This window comes from Plodia interpunctella, chromosome Z (assembly GCF_027563975.2).
Source record: "Plodia interpunctella isolate USDA-ARS_2022_Savannah chromosome Z, ilPloInte3.2, whole genome shotgun sequence".
Lineage (NCBI taxonomy): Eukaryota > Metazoa > Arthropoda > Insecta > Lepidoptera > Pyralidae > Plodia > Plodia interpunctella.
Genome location: NC_071324.2, coordinates 9,616,960 through 9,632,357, shown reverse-complemented (window position 1 = coordinate 9,632,357; position 15,398 = coordinate 9,616,960). Strand labels below are relative to the sequence as shown.

The 15,398-nt window shown below is 35.3% G+C and overlaps 1 protein-coding gene across 3 annotated transcripts; it reads right to left on the bottom strand.

Moving 5' to 3' along the window:
* Positions 1-658: 658 nt before the first annotated feature.
* LOC128683072 (peptidoglycan recognition protein-like) lies at positions 659-15,050 on the bottom strand. Of its 3 annotated transcripts, XM_053768290.1 has the most exons (6): positions 14,711-14,975; positions 12,330-12,488; positions 8,043-8,201; positions 5,748-5,949; positions 5,256-5,368; positions 659-2,353 (listed from the first exon to the last, which is right to left on the bottom strand). In XM_053768290.1, exons 1-6 carry the CDS (start codon positions 14,904-14,906, stop codon positions 2,088-2,090), a joined length of 1,095 nt encoding a protein of 364 aa, XP_053624265.1. In that variant the 5' UTR covers positions 14,907-14,975; the 3' UTR covers positions 659-2,087. The 3 variants fall into 3 exon arrangements, with proteins under 3 accessions (XP_053624265.1, XP_053624266.1, XP_053624267.1); XM_053768291.1 differs by lacking the exon at positions 12,330-12,488 and having other exon boundaries at positions 14,711-14,974; XM_053768292.1 differs by lacking the exons at positions 659-2,353; positions 5,256-5,368; positions 5,748-5,949; positions 8,043-8,201 and adding an exon at positions 9,150-12,105 and having other exon boundaries at positions 14,711-15,050.
* Positions 15,051-15,398: the final 348 nt, after the last annotated feature.

Below are 15,398 nucleotides of genomic sequence, written 5' to 3'. Positions count from 1 at the left end.
GTATGCAGCTGATGCCCAAATCGTAAGTAAAAACCATGGCTCCAAAATAACATTTATATATACATAAATACCTATAAAAATGGATATCGGACAGGGACAGAGATGGTTTGCTTAGGACAGAAGGATGACGATGAAAGAAAAATATGAAATATATAATTTATAACAGATAAGTCCTACTAATCCGACGAATATTATAATTGCGAAAGTTTTTGACGATGTATGTATGTATGTATGTATGTATGTATGTATGTATGTATGTATGTATGTATGTATGTATGTATGTATGTATGTATGTATGTATGTATGTATGTATGTATGTATGTATGTATGTATGTATGTATGTATGTATGTATGTATGTATGTATATATGTATGTATGTATGTATGTATGCATGCATGCATGCATGTATGTATGTATGCATGCATGTATGTATGTATGTTGCAAAATCTACTCGACCGATTGTTATGGAATTTAGTGCACGGATAGTGTACCTGGAATAACACACATAGGGTACTTTTATCCCGAAGCCCCGGGGCGCAGCTAGTGCACCTACCTTTACTCAGATATTATGTCCTGTGGTAACCCGCAAGGAAAAGGGTTTACACAACTCGAAAAGGACAGCATGCACCATTGCAAGAATTAAACTACATTATGTACATATAAGTTTTATGGCGGAACATTACAAAGTTTTAAAAGTTATACTTTAAAAGTTAACTTACAAATTATCTTCAATGTAAAATTCAATATATTCCTAATAACAATAAGTTAAGTAAATTGGTTGAAAACAAGCGAAGGTACTTACTTTAGAAAATCAACCTATATACCAACACCTACTTCAAATTATAGTTGCATATTTCCAGAGATAATAAAGACAAAAAACCCTGCGTCTCTCTGAGGAGAACCTGCGTCCTCATTGGGACAAAACGATGCGACACGATATGAAAATAACATATATTTATTACTGTGTATGTACTGTATAGTGCCATAACAATCTACAACCCGCCCATTTTCTTCATTGTGATCAAGGCGACGCGATGCCTTTATCACAATGAAGAATTGTCTTTTTTAAAAGAATATTAAATAAAATATGCTAACGTTTATTGCACGAAAGTGAAAGTGTCTGACATCAGAAAGAAAGAAATATGTATTCCTTCATTAGAAGAAATTTCATACCTTAATTCCGTAACGTTAGGTACGTACGGAATTAAGGTATGAAATTTCTAATCTTTCTAATCTATAAATTCACCTAATCTATATGCAATTATAATATACCTATAATTTTATAGAACGCTGTATCTATTCTATAAATGCATTATCTGTTCGTGAAACTTTATTGCATAAAGTAAAAACATACACAAATTTAACAGAGAAAGAGGAGCGCAGTAAGTCGACGAATTACGATAGGTATCCATATTCCATTTGTCAGAATAAAGAGGCAAAAAAGTGTGGTCAGAGCGTTGGAATTAGTAGGTACCTACTCCGTGCGGAGTACCTACTAATTCCATGGTTCCACAGCTGCGGTTATTTTCAAGTTTTAACAAAGAAAATAATTAGTTGTACCCTGTAATTTGGTAATGTAAATTTTATGAATGATTAATTTTCAAAATGATTCCTTCTTCCTCAAGAAAATTGACGGATCGTAATGACAGCGCGGCCGCAGCGGTCGAAATGCTCTGAGAACCTACACAGTAAGTAAGTCTTACACGTGTGTGTGCCTACCAGGATTTTGCTTTTGATCTTAAGTTGCTTATGTTTTTACATTATTGAAATTGAATCCAAAAAGCACATGATCTGTCGGTCGACCCTAAAACGAGATCGTGCAGCTCACAAAGTTAATATAACAAAAATGTAACTGCACCGGGAAATGATCAATGCGATCGAAAATACATGACACTGTTCCTGTACGCTGTATTCCTCAAACGCAAATATGAGTTTTTACTATGCTTAAGATAAAACCACATATTTATTATGTAGATTCTACTTCATACCCACTTGCATTGTATTAATGCTTGTCCAATGTGTACTACATAAGATAAAATTCACAAATATGAACAGTAACAAACTCAGCGACAGTACGAGACATATGTTCATCGTTGTGCGAATATTTCTTCGATTTCATCACAATTTTTCTTGTAAAATCTATTCTTATGGTCATAGTGTTCCCATTGTAATAACGCCTTGTACAGGTTATCACCCGGACTCTCTGTGCTTTGTAAGTCCATGGCAGCCACGATGAAATAGTCTTTATGAAGGAAGCCTAGTCTTACTGACTCTTGTAACAACATCAGGGTCCGGTTGAGCTGAGCTTCGGTTACCTTCGAATGCTGAGTGCCAGCATTTTGTCTGTAATCGCCTGAAAAGATAAAACATTTTTTTTAATAAAAATAAAATGTCACCTAAACGTGGCAAGTGACTTTTAGCTCTGTCTAGTATACCCCTTAAAGACGAGATCATTACGACCGATCATTGCAGTTTAGTTTCCGCCGTCGAGAAACAATAATAAGCAAGTTTGATGATTATATGTAACAGAAAGTATGAAAGTAGCACCACTGAAGTTATATACGAGTATGTAGTTATATTTTAGATGAAGACGTACCTACCTACTGTATCTTCAAGGCGGCCTGTAGTTCCCGCCCCGGAGTAATAATAAGTTTGACGAATTTGTAAGAGGAAGTATGAAATAGCACCAGTGAAATTTAATCTAGGTTAGAATAGTATATACTGAGAAAAATATATGTCACTAAACCGATTGTCGTGGTTTCTAGGAAAAGAATAAATAAATATATGAGGACAAATCACACAGATTGAGCCAGCCCCAAAGTAAGTTCGAGACTTGTGTTATGGTATACTAACTCAACGATACCATATTTTATAACAAATACATATATAGATAAACATCCAAGACCCGGGCCAATCAGAAAAAGATCATTTTCCATTATGACCCGACCGGGGATCGAACCCGGGACCTCTCGGTCCAGTGGCAAGAACTTTACCACTGCGCCACCGAGGTCGTCAAAAGAAGAAGATAAAAAATTTGGTTGGAGTGTATTAAGGATAAATTGAATAAGAAAAAGGTATTGATCGAAAAAGCAAATCGAAATGGAGAGACCTTACAAACTGACCGACCCTAATAAGCGGGAAATGGTGAAAAAGAAGATTATATGCAGGTTTTAAGTGAATAGGATAAGCCAGTGCGGTCTCTTCTCTACAATGTTGAATAAATTATATCTTAATGATATATTTGCGCTGCGTTGACACGCTGAACGAACAAGATAAGATACTGATATGGACGGCTTCACTCCATAATAATGAATAATCTCGAATATTTTCAGAATGTTATCATGCGATTAAAGTATATAAATTATGAGAAAAATATTACACGAAAGCCTTTTTGTATGGCAGGGATAGGGACCATAAATATTGATGGCTCATGAAACCTGAATAAAAAAGCAGACTAATGTTACTCCAGAAGGTTTCGTCTATTTATGTGCCAAATTTCATTAAAATCGGCCCAGTACTTTTTGAGTTTACTTTTTACAAACAAAAAAAGAAGAATACAAATATTTTTTTTCATCATAATATTAGTATGAAATATGATTTGTATGAGAATGAAGACTGCCAATCCCTGTTCAGCTCTAATAACTGAATTTAACAAAATGTAATTATTTTCATTTTCGCAACATTCTCCCTCTTTCATCTCCTCAAGTTCCCCGCTAATTTTGAGCGTAAAATATGAACCTTAAAATTTTTGAAGCCTGGGTTCTCATTATTACCACCAGCCGGCTGCCTGACGCAATCATCAACCTTCCTTAGAATACTAATGTTACCTATCAGTTTCAAGGGTATGTGTCCTTGGTCTCCTCATATGACATCCACGGAAGGATATGGAGTGGTTTTATTCTGGGGCGGAACCACATGTCGCTAAATTGTAGTATTAATATGAATTGTAGCGCTAATAGGGGCGGGCGCATGGTCCTTATTAGAATTGCCCACTGTGCCCACTGAGATGAAATTAAAAATAATTTATTAAGAATAAATTTTATTATTAAGAATTAAGAAATTTAAAAAGTTGCCTTATTGAACTAAACAGTTCAATAAGGCACCATTTATCAAACAAGATAAGTGATTGTAATGTGCTTTGTACTAACTACGTAGTTATTAGTACAAAGCACATTACAATCATTTATCTTGTTTGATAAACGTAGCGTACGGTATATTGTACGTCTTTGTTTTTTTTTTAACTAGCCTGTCGTGTCTCACTGCCGGGCAGGACAAAGACTTTCCCTTTCTTCTTCCAAAATGAATATGAAAATGTATATTGATAAGTAAATAATATTTATCCAAGAGATTTTGATTAAATTACTGGCAATAAAAACCGGACAAGTGAGAGCACTGCTGTGGTTGTTTTGACCATCAGATCGATCGACGTATCAGTCTCTCCGTTAGCACCATTTTATAATCCATTGGCCCGCACGACATAGCCCTAAATAAATAAGAACGCGTGCGCAACTCCTGATACCGGTTGATAAAAAATAAGTATGACAGTCAATATAATCTGTCGGCAATCATTTATTAATTGATAGCATTTTACGGAGTAGTTATTTTTTAAACAAATACCTAGATTTATTACATATTATGTTGTCTAATATATATTTTATGCCACAACTAATTCGAGCCCATTGGATAGATATTAGACCATTGATTGATAAAAGCACGTAAAGAACTTGTTCTCTACGTACTTTTTACCAGCTAGAGGTAGCTTGTTCATCTACATATATTGACATATATAGATGTTTTGGTCGCAATAACGTGAGGTTTGCTGAGCTCAGACGACTTCGCTTATACAAATATTTGGTGGCCGCGCAATATTTAGTCACCGAGGCCTTTGAAAGCGTTTGTATTGAAATCTCAGTTAATTACACACGGCTCGCCGGTTTTACGTCTTGTTCATTATCCGACCACATTTGTTAGATGAATGTATTATGTTAAATTACTACAGGAACACCTCTTACTTCAAATAAAAGACAAATACTTCCACGATCTGTAACATGAATGCGTGTTGTGCTTTTCGCGACATTTCTTTTGTTCCGGATTTAAACAACATTAAAATGTTTTCTTCATGATTTAATGGAATACGACGCTTATTGATTAATAACAAAATGTAATAATTGTAATGTCGCGCGAACACCAGACGTGTTATGGGTTTATCTGTGCCCTACCCGTTGGGCAAATAAAACAGATAAGAGTTCGTTTACCAATAAATCCGAGGCCAATCGTACATTTGTTGAAACCGAAGGTGTGGGCTCCTTCCACGCTCCATCCTCGGCCTTCGTATATTCGACCGTCGTTGCCGACTAGAAAATTATATCTGGAAATAAGGCACCACATTATTACTATTTAGTTTATTGACAACTACATTTTATTTTATCATTTATTAGATCGACAAGAAAAAACATTACAATTTCAATAGTTTTAACTAGTAAGACGCTACCACAATCATTGGGGAGAGAGCATCGTGTGTGTTGGATTTATAGGACCACAAAACTGAGGTACTTACGATTTTCGTTCGCTTTTCGTTTCTTTATCATACTAGGCCCACATTACCCACCGTGCTGACCCTGGGGCAAGGCAATGCGAATTGGCATTTTCTCGAAAAAAAAAAACACGCTGCTAATGGTAATGGCAAATTTCTCTTATTACAAGGTGAAAAGAAGTTGATTCTTCTAGAAGGAAGTAAAGCAACTCACGGTATGTCATATCCCTTATAGTCAATGAAGTAGTTCTGCAGGGTCCTCAACTCAGCGGCGCAGTTTGTGAAGGTATAGCAATCCCCACCCACCGTGTGCTGCACTATGACCAGCTTGAGCGGCTCGTACCCGTAAGTAAAGTAGGTATAGTTGTAGGGCCGCGCCAACCACATCTCCCGAGTTATGTTCCATTCGTGGGTGGCTGTAATCATAACAAAAAGAAACATCTGTTACTTCTCTTCTCATCTCCGCGTCGTGGTCCCGGTTTCGTTCTGGGCTTTGATGAAAAAATAAGTTGTGAAGATTCGGCTGCTAGTATGATGGATTTAATCGAGAGTACTCTTAGTTAGATAGGTATGCTTAGAAAATGTAAGTTCAGCCGTCTGTATAGCTTGCAATTTAGGGGGCGCGGGCTATTTAAATTTTTAACTTATTTTTTTAAATTACATAGAAGCATCTGATTGTTCTAAATCCCGTTGATCCAGTTTATGTATATAACTTTATATTTCTTTGGTTATGAATAGAACCCAATATTGGAAATTGTCAGATACCATGTACATTTTCGTCTAATCACAACAAAAATAGGTTACTGGTATCTAACGCATAAGCTTCCAAAGGCGTTTTCCAAAAATTGTCACAAATGTCGTTTCTATAAAACGTTAACTCTGCTCGATTCCGCTACACAACGCTCAACAAACACAAAAAAAAATCGATGAATCACGAACAGTCCTAGAATAAAAGTTGCTTGTTTTGATGTACTCAAATAGTCTTTAGGTGGGTTTGCGTTTGATACCAGTAACCCTGTATATAAAAGCGAAAAACACACTCATCACGAAATTCATTCCTTCGTCATTTTTGAAGTGAATGAAATTTGTAATTTAAATATGTAATTGGTAAAAAATAATGCACGATAATACGATTTTGAAAATTACATCCTTGGTTTGAAATAAATAGGAGTTGCGAGTTTGTATGAAGCATCGTCTGAGTCACATGAAATTTTTGATTGAAATTTGTTTTGAATTTTTGAAGAGAGGTCTATGAAATGTTCGGCATGCGTTATGGGAAGCGGGAGATGTGTACCCATAGCGGGAAATGGGTTGGGGCAAGTTGCGGGAAATGACATGGGGCAATTTGCAAGAAACGAGGCAGGACAAGTTACATAACGAGACACGTAGCGGAAATAGTAGCAGGAAACGGGGAATTGAACTAAAGATGATAAAAAATACGAATTTGAATTATAGTAATAAATAAATTTTACCAGTCTTAGAATAGGTACCTACGCGACAAAAGAATAACTGAGAACTGCGAAGCCGCGGGCAAAAGCTAGTATACATGTACTCAAGGAAAATATATTAGCACACATTCGGCAAACTGATTTTATCATTCAGATAACAATATGATATATATATATATATATCATATAAAGATTCAATTATTGTGAGTAATAAACAAGTAGGTGCTTACCTACTTATTTTAATCTAGAAACATCCACAATAGTATCGATATCGTAATGGAAATGTGATGTTGTGAAATTCGAGGATGAAATTTTTTACATTCTTATTTTGTCCGAGTACCCAAATAACTACCTATTTGGATTTCTATGTAGGTAGTTTTTGCATACTTTTTATCTATGGTGTGATCCATGGTGAATTACATTTTAGGGGGTTTATCCAACCTTCCATAAGTGTAATGAAGAGGATATTCTAAGTAGCCTCACAAGTGGTTTTTAGCGTAAATACGCAAAACACCAGTTATGAGGCCATCGACATCTAAATTACATTAATCTGTATAGTCTTATGTACAAATGCCTTTAGTCATTTAAAATGTAAATTACTATTATCATAATAGAAATTGAGAAATTAACGCCACTTGGCAGCTTGGAGTGGGAAGTAGAATGGTAAAGTAATAGGTAGGTATATCAGGGGATCAACATGGTCCCCTACTGATTTCAATCAAGGATTTTCATTTAAATTACTACAATTATTTTCGCGACAAAATGTTGCCAATGTCTAGTCTCCACCCTACTACTTCTCCAATAGACATAAGAACATTACAATAATATTAATATATATGTGACTTCTCCACATTAAGGAAAAGAAACACACAAAAGAAGGAAAGCAAACACTATTAGAATGTATTTTAACGGGCTTGGGTGTATGTCTGTGTCCTCGAAGCCTGTAGAATTTATTGACGGTACAGAATTCTTATTTGAAATGTGATTCATTTGTTTTTGACATGCATTTCTACCTAACGTCAGAGGTACTCAAGTACTCGTATATTATTTCCGTCACTTACCGTCGTCATCGGAATCTAAATTCTTGTTTCTGTGGATTGAGAAGTACGTGACTAAGGTGATGAAAATTATGAGGGCAGCCACCGCGGCTGCGCACGATATTCTTTCTGTTCTCGTCGTGCTCTTCAGGAGCGTGCAGAGGTAAGATGGCATCGGCAAATCTGAAAATAACGCTTGTTGTCAAAAAGTTATGGAATTTAATTCATAATCATCATCTCAGCCACGAGTAGTCCAATGCCTACCTTATATTACGTATTTCTTAAATTATGTTTCTAACAGCGGCATGTAAAATGATTTTTACGCAATAAAAATATTATTTATTTTTATCACCCATAACATTTGAACCACCCATTAGAATAAAGTACTCGTATCAAAATAAAAAATATGGCATATAATTGTATTGCATGCTCCAAATCTAAATTGTCCTAGTAGTTGTGTTCTTGAATTAAAAAAGGCAGTTTATGGTTTTAAGCATTCTGCTAGAGCATGGAATACCAGAATAAATAATTATTTTTTAGAAATAGATTATGTAAAAGCACTGAGGAGCTCGAGATACATTGTTGATCACCCGTCCAATGACTGACTATTGTGAAAATGGCATATCTGCTACTGTGGCCCAGGTGGGCGAACCTCTACCTCATCCAGCTACTCTCTAATTTGCTGTAATTAAAGTCGACTACATTATTTATTTTTATTAATCCTGACTAATATTTAAAAGCGAAAGTAAGTTTATTTGTTACCTCTTCACAGAGTAGATAGAGTACTCAACCAATCTTCTTGATATTTTGCATACATATACTTTGAAGTACAGAGAAGGACATGGGTACCTTTCCTCCTGGAAAAATACGTAAGCAAAGCCGCGGCAAAAAGCTAGTATCGAATAATTAGCAATGAATTTGGGTATATTCTTGATATGTTGCTGACAAAGAATAGCTGTGTCCTTAGTATAACCCTGTAACTAGTATGAAAACATTGCAATTTATTGCTAAAGCCCGATAGTGTAAAACCAAATATTACTTCAGTGTGCAAATAAGATATTTTGTAATCAAGATACTGTTCCTAGCTGTAGATTAATAGAAGTTTTATAACAGTAAATAAAAATACAATAATTTCAATACATAGATAAACATTTATTCAGTCTTTCATGAGTAAAACGAATTAATAACATTCGTTACTGTTATATAATTATATTACTACTTATTATTAAAACACTACATAGAATACATAGTTACTTCCCTTTCCCGCTGTCTGTCTGTCCCTAGGTATTATTACTACTACGCAATGCATTGTAATGCGGGTTCTAAAATAGATAAAGCGATTTAAGAGGAAGGTATAATTTATCATGAATTTACGAGCGAAGCAGGGACTGTCCGCTAGTTAAGTATCCGAAACATTGTTCCCATAATAATGGCGGCATTATAGATAGATTCATCAACTACCTATGATTTACAATTTTGACGTTCAATAAAAAAATATATTTACAGTGTAATCAGTATCTTATTTTGAACTATTACAAAGTTAAGTTTGTAGTTGTTTTAAACCTTATATACTTAAATAATTTTTAATCTATACCTTTATTTTTATGTGCTTAAATTCTTCTTATTAAGTTTGTTGGTTGCTAACATAGGTGTCAGACTTATTCAAGAAGCCTAAATACAAATGACATGACTTTTAGGGATACTTCCGATTGTCTTATGAAAAGTACTCGAAAACGCACTATTGAACTAAATAGCCAACCTGTGTGCAGGTTTCCCCACAATGATTTAATTCACCGTAAGTCAATGGTGGCCTATGAAAATGAAAAAAGTGAGTCACATTGGCAAACAAACCATGTGGCACGAGTAGAATTCGAACTTGGACCTTTGGTTGGCGTCTAAGCGACCTGGACCACCACCGTTGCATGTATGTTATACTTACATTAATATCCATTAGACATAATATAATACATGTATGACATTATTACTCTTTAATTAATTATTACCTAATCATTTGATTAAAATATAAATTACAACAAGTGTCCAACGCATGTTCTTATCAAATATTGAAACGCTGTTTATCTCATAACATAAACATAACATAAACATTACGTTTGCTTGATGCATTGTGTGGAGCACTTAAATTACATTTACTTCAATAAATATAAACCTAGAAAACCAATAAAAATAATCTATTTGTGGCCTAGGATTTTTTGCCACAGTATCCTGTAATAAGACTGGCCTCTCTCATCCTTCAAACCGGAACACAACAATGCATTGGCGGCAAAATTGGATGAGAGTGAGGTACTGTTAAAGGTAAAATCTGGTTATCTTTAATGTAAAAGCAAAAATATATATATTTTGTTACAATAACGATTATTTTTAGTCCCATACGACAGATGGAAGTTGTTTAACGTGTACCGATTTTGATAGATTATTTGAAAGAGACTTTAATCGAAAGTGTTATTAGTTATGTTTGGAAAATGTATGTTTGGCCGTTTGGAAACCGTCAGCTCTTTTCAAATGAGAGGATCAGAGGATGCCAACAAATCGGAATCGGCTGTTTATTATTTTTAATTTAGTTTGTACGTATACCTGTCAATACAAACAATCTAATGACTATATAAATATAAATCAGGTACGGATAAATTCACATTAATAATCATGAACATAGCCAAGTAAAATATAAACATTTAAACATTTTTGACCCTGTCTTTAGGCCTGAATGAACTTGACGTTAGTCCTCATTAGAAATGCTGTGTCGCCTAAGTTTTAGTCTAGCCCTTCCATTAAACTTTAGTCGCCTCGTACGACATACACAGGGGATAGGGAGTGGTACTATTATAGGACTCGAAACAAAATATTTACAGAATTTTATAAGTTTGTTGTCAAATGAATTATTGCATAATTCTTATAATATAAGTTCTCACACAAAAATGAATAGGCCATACTAGGCATATGCGTATGTAAATAATTATCTACATACATTAAAAACAAAGTCCTCTACGGCGTCTGTCTGTCCGCGATGAATTCAAAAATTTTCATGCGGTTTTCACCAATAGGTAGGTATTCCTGAGGAAGGTTTAGGGATATAATTTATTATGTTTTTACCCGAGCGAAGCCGGGACGGGCCGCTAGTAAGTAATAAATAAGTAATAAAACGACGTACATGTACCTACTTACCTAGCAGTAAGGATAATCAATCGGTAACTCGGAGCAACAATCAACAAGCACGAATCTAATCATAGCCACTAAACCAATACCTAAACTGAAATAATTTGCAAGAAAATATCCACAGCTCTTACAAATTTTTAATATAACAAGGCTCTATCTATTTGAATTGACCCGATTAAAGTGTTTATTTTTGACGTATTGAAAAACCTAGACTACCTAGCTATTCTATCTATTCACGCATAGACTTCCTTACCACAGCTGGTGTAGTTCCACGGACTTCCTATTACAAAAACTAGAAACTGTTAAAATGAATCTGGAACCGTGCTTCCAGTAATGTTTAGGCTAACGTATCTAAAATCTACCATATAAATTGCGATGGAAATTCATTCGGATAAACATTTTGTAGCGTCAATTGGGTTCCAATGTGAAAAGCGACTCATTTGTTTCATGACTCCAGGGCCAGGACTTATTACGTAGGTGGAAAGTTGGCAAAGTCCGTAAACATCGTAATCCGGATACAAAACTTTTTTCTTCACGAGTTTATCAAGGAGAATATTTACATGATCGAATTGGATTTGTTGGGCTGTATCGTGAACGTAATTTCCAAGGAACATAATTGTAATGCTTTTTGAGTTCCACAACTTGACCATGGCTGCTTTTACGTTAGCGCCTCGGCCTTCAAACAGTAGACCATTTTCGCTGATGAGGTAGTTGGGGCCTATGTCGGCATAGTCTCGCCTGAGGTGGTCTTGCTGTATGCTGAGCACGGTTTGTATGCAGGAGTACTTGTCGGTGCAGGACTTGGTGACGCTGTGGCCGATGATGACGTTCTTTACAGGCTCCTGGAGGAACTCTACGGCATAAGGAGGCATGGCTTGCCAGTCACCGCGCCGGAGGTACCACTCTTCATTCAAACCTAAAGGAAACCACTTTGTATACCTCATTTTCGTAACTACTATTAAAATAATGTAAACTTGATAATAATTATTTTATATTATGCAGTACCCAATCTAAAGTGATTGTTTAAATTTTTTGTATAGTTGCGGATTTTGTTTAAAATTACAATTGGGAAAATAAATTTATATTCGCTTATTGCAAACTAAGGTCTTATAATATTTAAATAAAGGGAAACTAGTTTACCTAAATCTAGTCGGGTTTGCTCCTTATGTAGCGCGAAATAGAAGACAATGAAAGCTAAAACGCCAGCCACCAAGAACGCCCAGCATACAAATACGGCTACGCTACAGCGCAGCCGCCGACTGGACTGTGCCGTCACCAGCTCAAGGCCCAGGAGTTGGCCTGAAACCAACAATGATATTTGAGCTGTGGTTCAATGGCACATTTAAAAAAAAAAAAAAAAAATTAAAATTCCATTGAATATGGTAGTGGCCATTTATTATTCTTTGACGAAATAACTCAATCGGAACAATTTTTTCATCTCATTACGAGTATATTTTGAATAGTTTATTGGAAGATTGGAATATTGACATCGTACAGACTCTGTGTGTGTTTACTCTATCGTCGAAACTTTTCTGAATGAAACGCAGCCAACCGATTACAGTGTGGGATTGTGACGCGACGACATCATCATTGCAACGTGATTGGTTTGCGACATCGAAATTGAATTCACACTAAGTGGTATACCTACAGGTACACTATACTATATTTCCCACGGCACCATATAAAGAAAAGACTAGCCAAATTTACCAGTCTTTATTTTATCCGAGCTGTGATTTTTTGGCAACATTTTATTCCTGTTCCTGTTGTTTTTGTATCACATTTTTCCCATAGTCGATGATGAGCTCACTCGATGTTATGCATTCGAAGATTTGGCATGCATCGATTTAACTGTCCATATGGAATGAGGCACTAAACGTGGTTATAAATATAAGTATTCAGATATTATGTACATGACAACTTAGTACGTACAAATATATCATCAACAACAATAAGCAATATCCTACGTATATAATGAACATTGTACATATTACTTATACTTATTATGAATATTCATTTATCAATCATAAAATCATATCTTAAATAACTTTTTATTTTTTAATCATTTATTCAGCAAATTTCCACAAATACACACATTTACAGGGTTTATCTGTGTTCGATGAGTCGCTATTACATTTAGATAATATAAAATATGTTTTCAATTTTAATTTAAACTTTTTGAAATTGTTGTTTTATAGCTCCTATAGAATATTATACCTTATATAATTTTAATTTTTGATACTATGACATAATCTTACACAGATTGGATTGCTACAGATTGGACACGGAACGAGGAAACTTAGCAGACCAAGGAAGCGTTAGCGTGATGATATGCGAAGAATATTAACAGATAATAGTTGAACTTCACCCAGCAGTGGGATAGGTTAAAAAATATCAAATTCGAATAAGCATTATTGTAAATCCTATTCATATGTCCAGTCGACCGCAATTAATCACGCGTTGGATTATGCCACCGCGGTATTAGGTGATGACGTGGCAAAGAATTTGGATAAGTCGATGTGCATGATTGTACAACTATAGGAACCAAAGTGAAAATAAATTTTGTGTTGTATAGGTAAACATTTCACTCTCGTTAACGTATAAGTATAATGTAGTTTATATGCTCTCACAAATGGAACAAGCTAGGAGATCATGTTATGTTAAATGCTTTTTATGTGAAATTGGTAAATTAGGTACCTACTAATGACACCAACATTTGTTACATATATTATATAAATACACACCCATTGATGCGCTGCGGTGCGGACAGACAGACACACTTAACGGTTAAACTTATAACACCCCTCTTTTTGCGTCGGGGGTTAATAAAAAAGGGACAATTCGCACAGATCGAGCAAGCACCAAACTACGTGCCATGTATGGGACACTACCTAATAAGTTAACCACAGAAGTCAATCGAGACGTTCTGTGAAGTCAAAGGATAATGCAGATTTTAACAAAACCAGATTCTGGCATAAATCGACGCGTGGTTTGTTTATAAATACATACAAGATTGGACCCCACGATCCGTCACCGACTCCGTCAAACGATACTACCTGAGTAAATGCAAAAGTATCCATCAAATCGCTTAGGGCGGAGAAAACAATAATTTACTCTAAACAAAAAAATACATACAATCCCGAAGGACCAGATATACAATTACATACAATCGTTTGATAAATTTATATAGATTAGAATTGTAATCAGCTGAGTATATATATATATATATATATATATATATATTGTATTATAGGAAAGTATATTGATATTTCAGATAACCTAGTTACTATATATTTCTTCTAACCAGCTGATTATACTATGAACCACCAATATGTAAGTAGATGAATGTTGCAAACAGATAAACATTGCATGCATTTATTAGATAGTATTATATGTAGTAAATAATAGTCATTGTATTCGCACTCGCAAATGTTACTGCAATCGTGGTTGTCTATTTAAACAGAGACGGGAAACGGTGCTGGCCCGTGTAAACAAAACAAAAATAAAATATGTTCAGGTTTTACCTTTGATGACCTCGCTCTGGTGAATCGTCTGGTTGACGTTGTAGATCTTTGGTCCCAGATGGAACTGGGGAGAATTGGTTACATTCAGTGAAGCTACGTTGGGTATGTCCGACATCCGCAGAGAGGAGGCAGGGTGGTCGATCATCCCCACTTCGGAGCCGGCGCTCGACCGCCCAGAACTTCGTTCTCGCCACATAATAATGACTCGGACAGCAAAACGCGTCACACTCGCCCGCCCGCGATAGCACAACTGACTATGAATAAATAATTTTCACATTGCATTGTCAAGTGTGGTTGCCTTACACAAATTTTGCTATTTCCATACGGAAGGGATCAAGTCTGAAATATCATCCGTGAATTTATAATCTATACTCAATATAATACATGTTCCTCATTGGAGTAAGACTGATTTTCACTTTCCATGATCCTAACAAATCCTACGTGCTTTCTATAATACTCATCATACAAATCAGTAAAGTTGTAGAGTAAAATTTAACTCGAATTATATATTTAAGAAAATAAATGTTATGTTTATCTTATTTAGTTGTTGATAACTATGCATTTTTCTTGATCTATTGTAAATTAACGATACTTGTAAAAAGCTTAACAGTGAAAAAAGCCTAACAAAAGCCGAAACAACCGTTTATTTTCGCCGGACACGAAATGCCTATGTCCGGCTTTCTCTGGA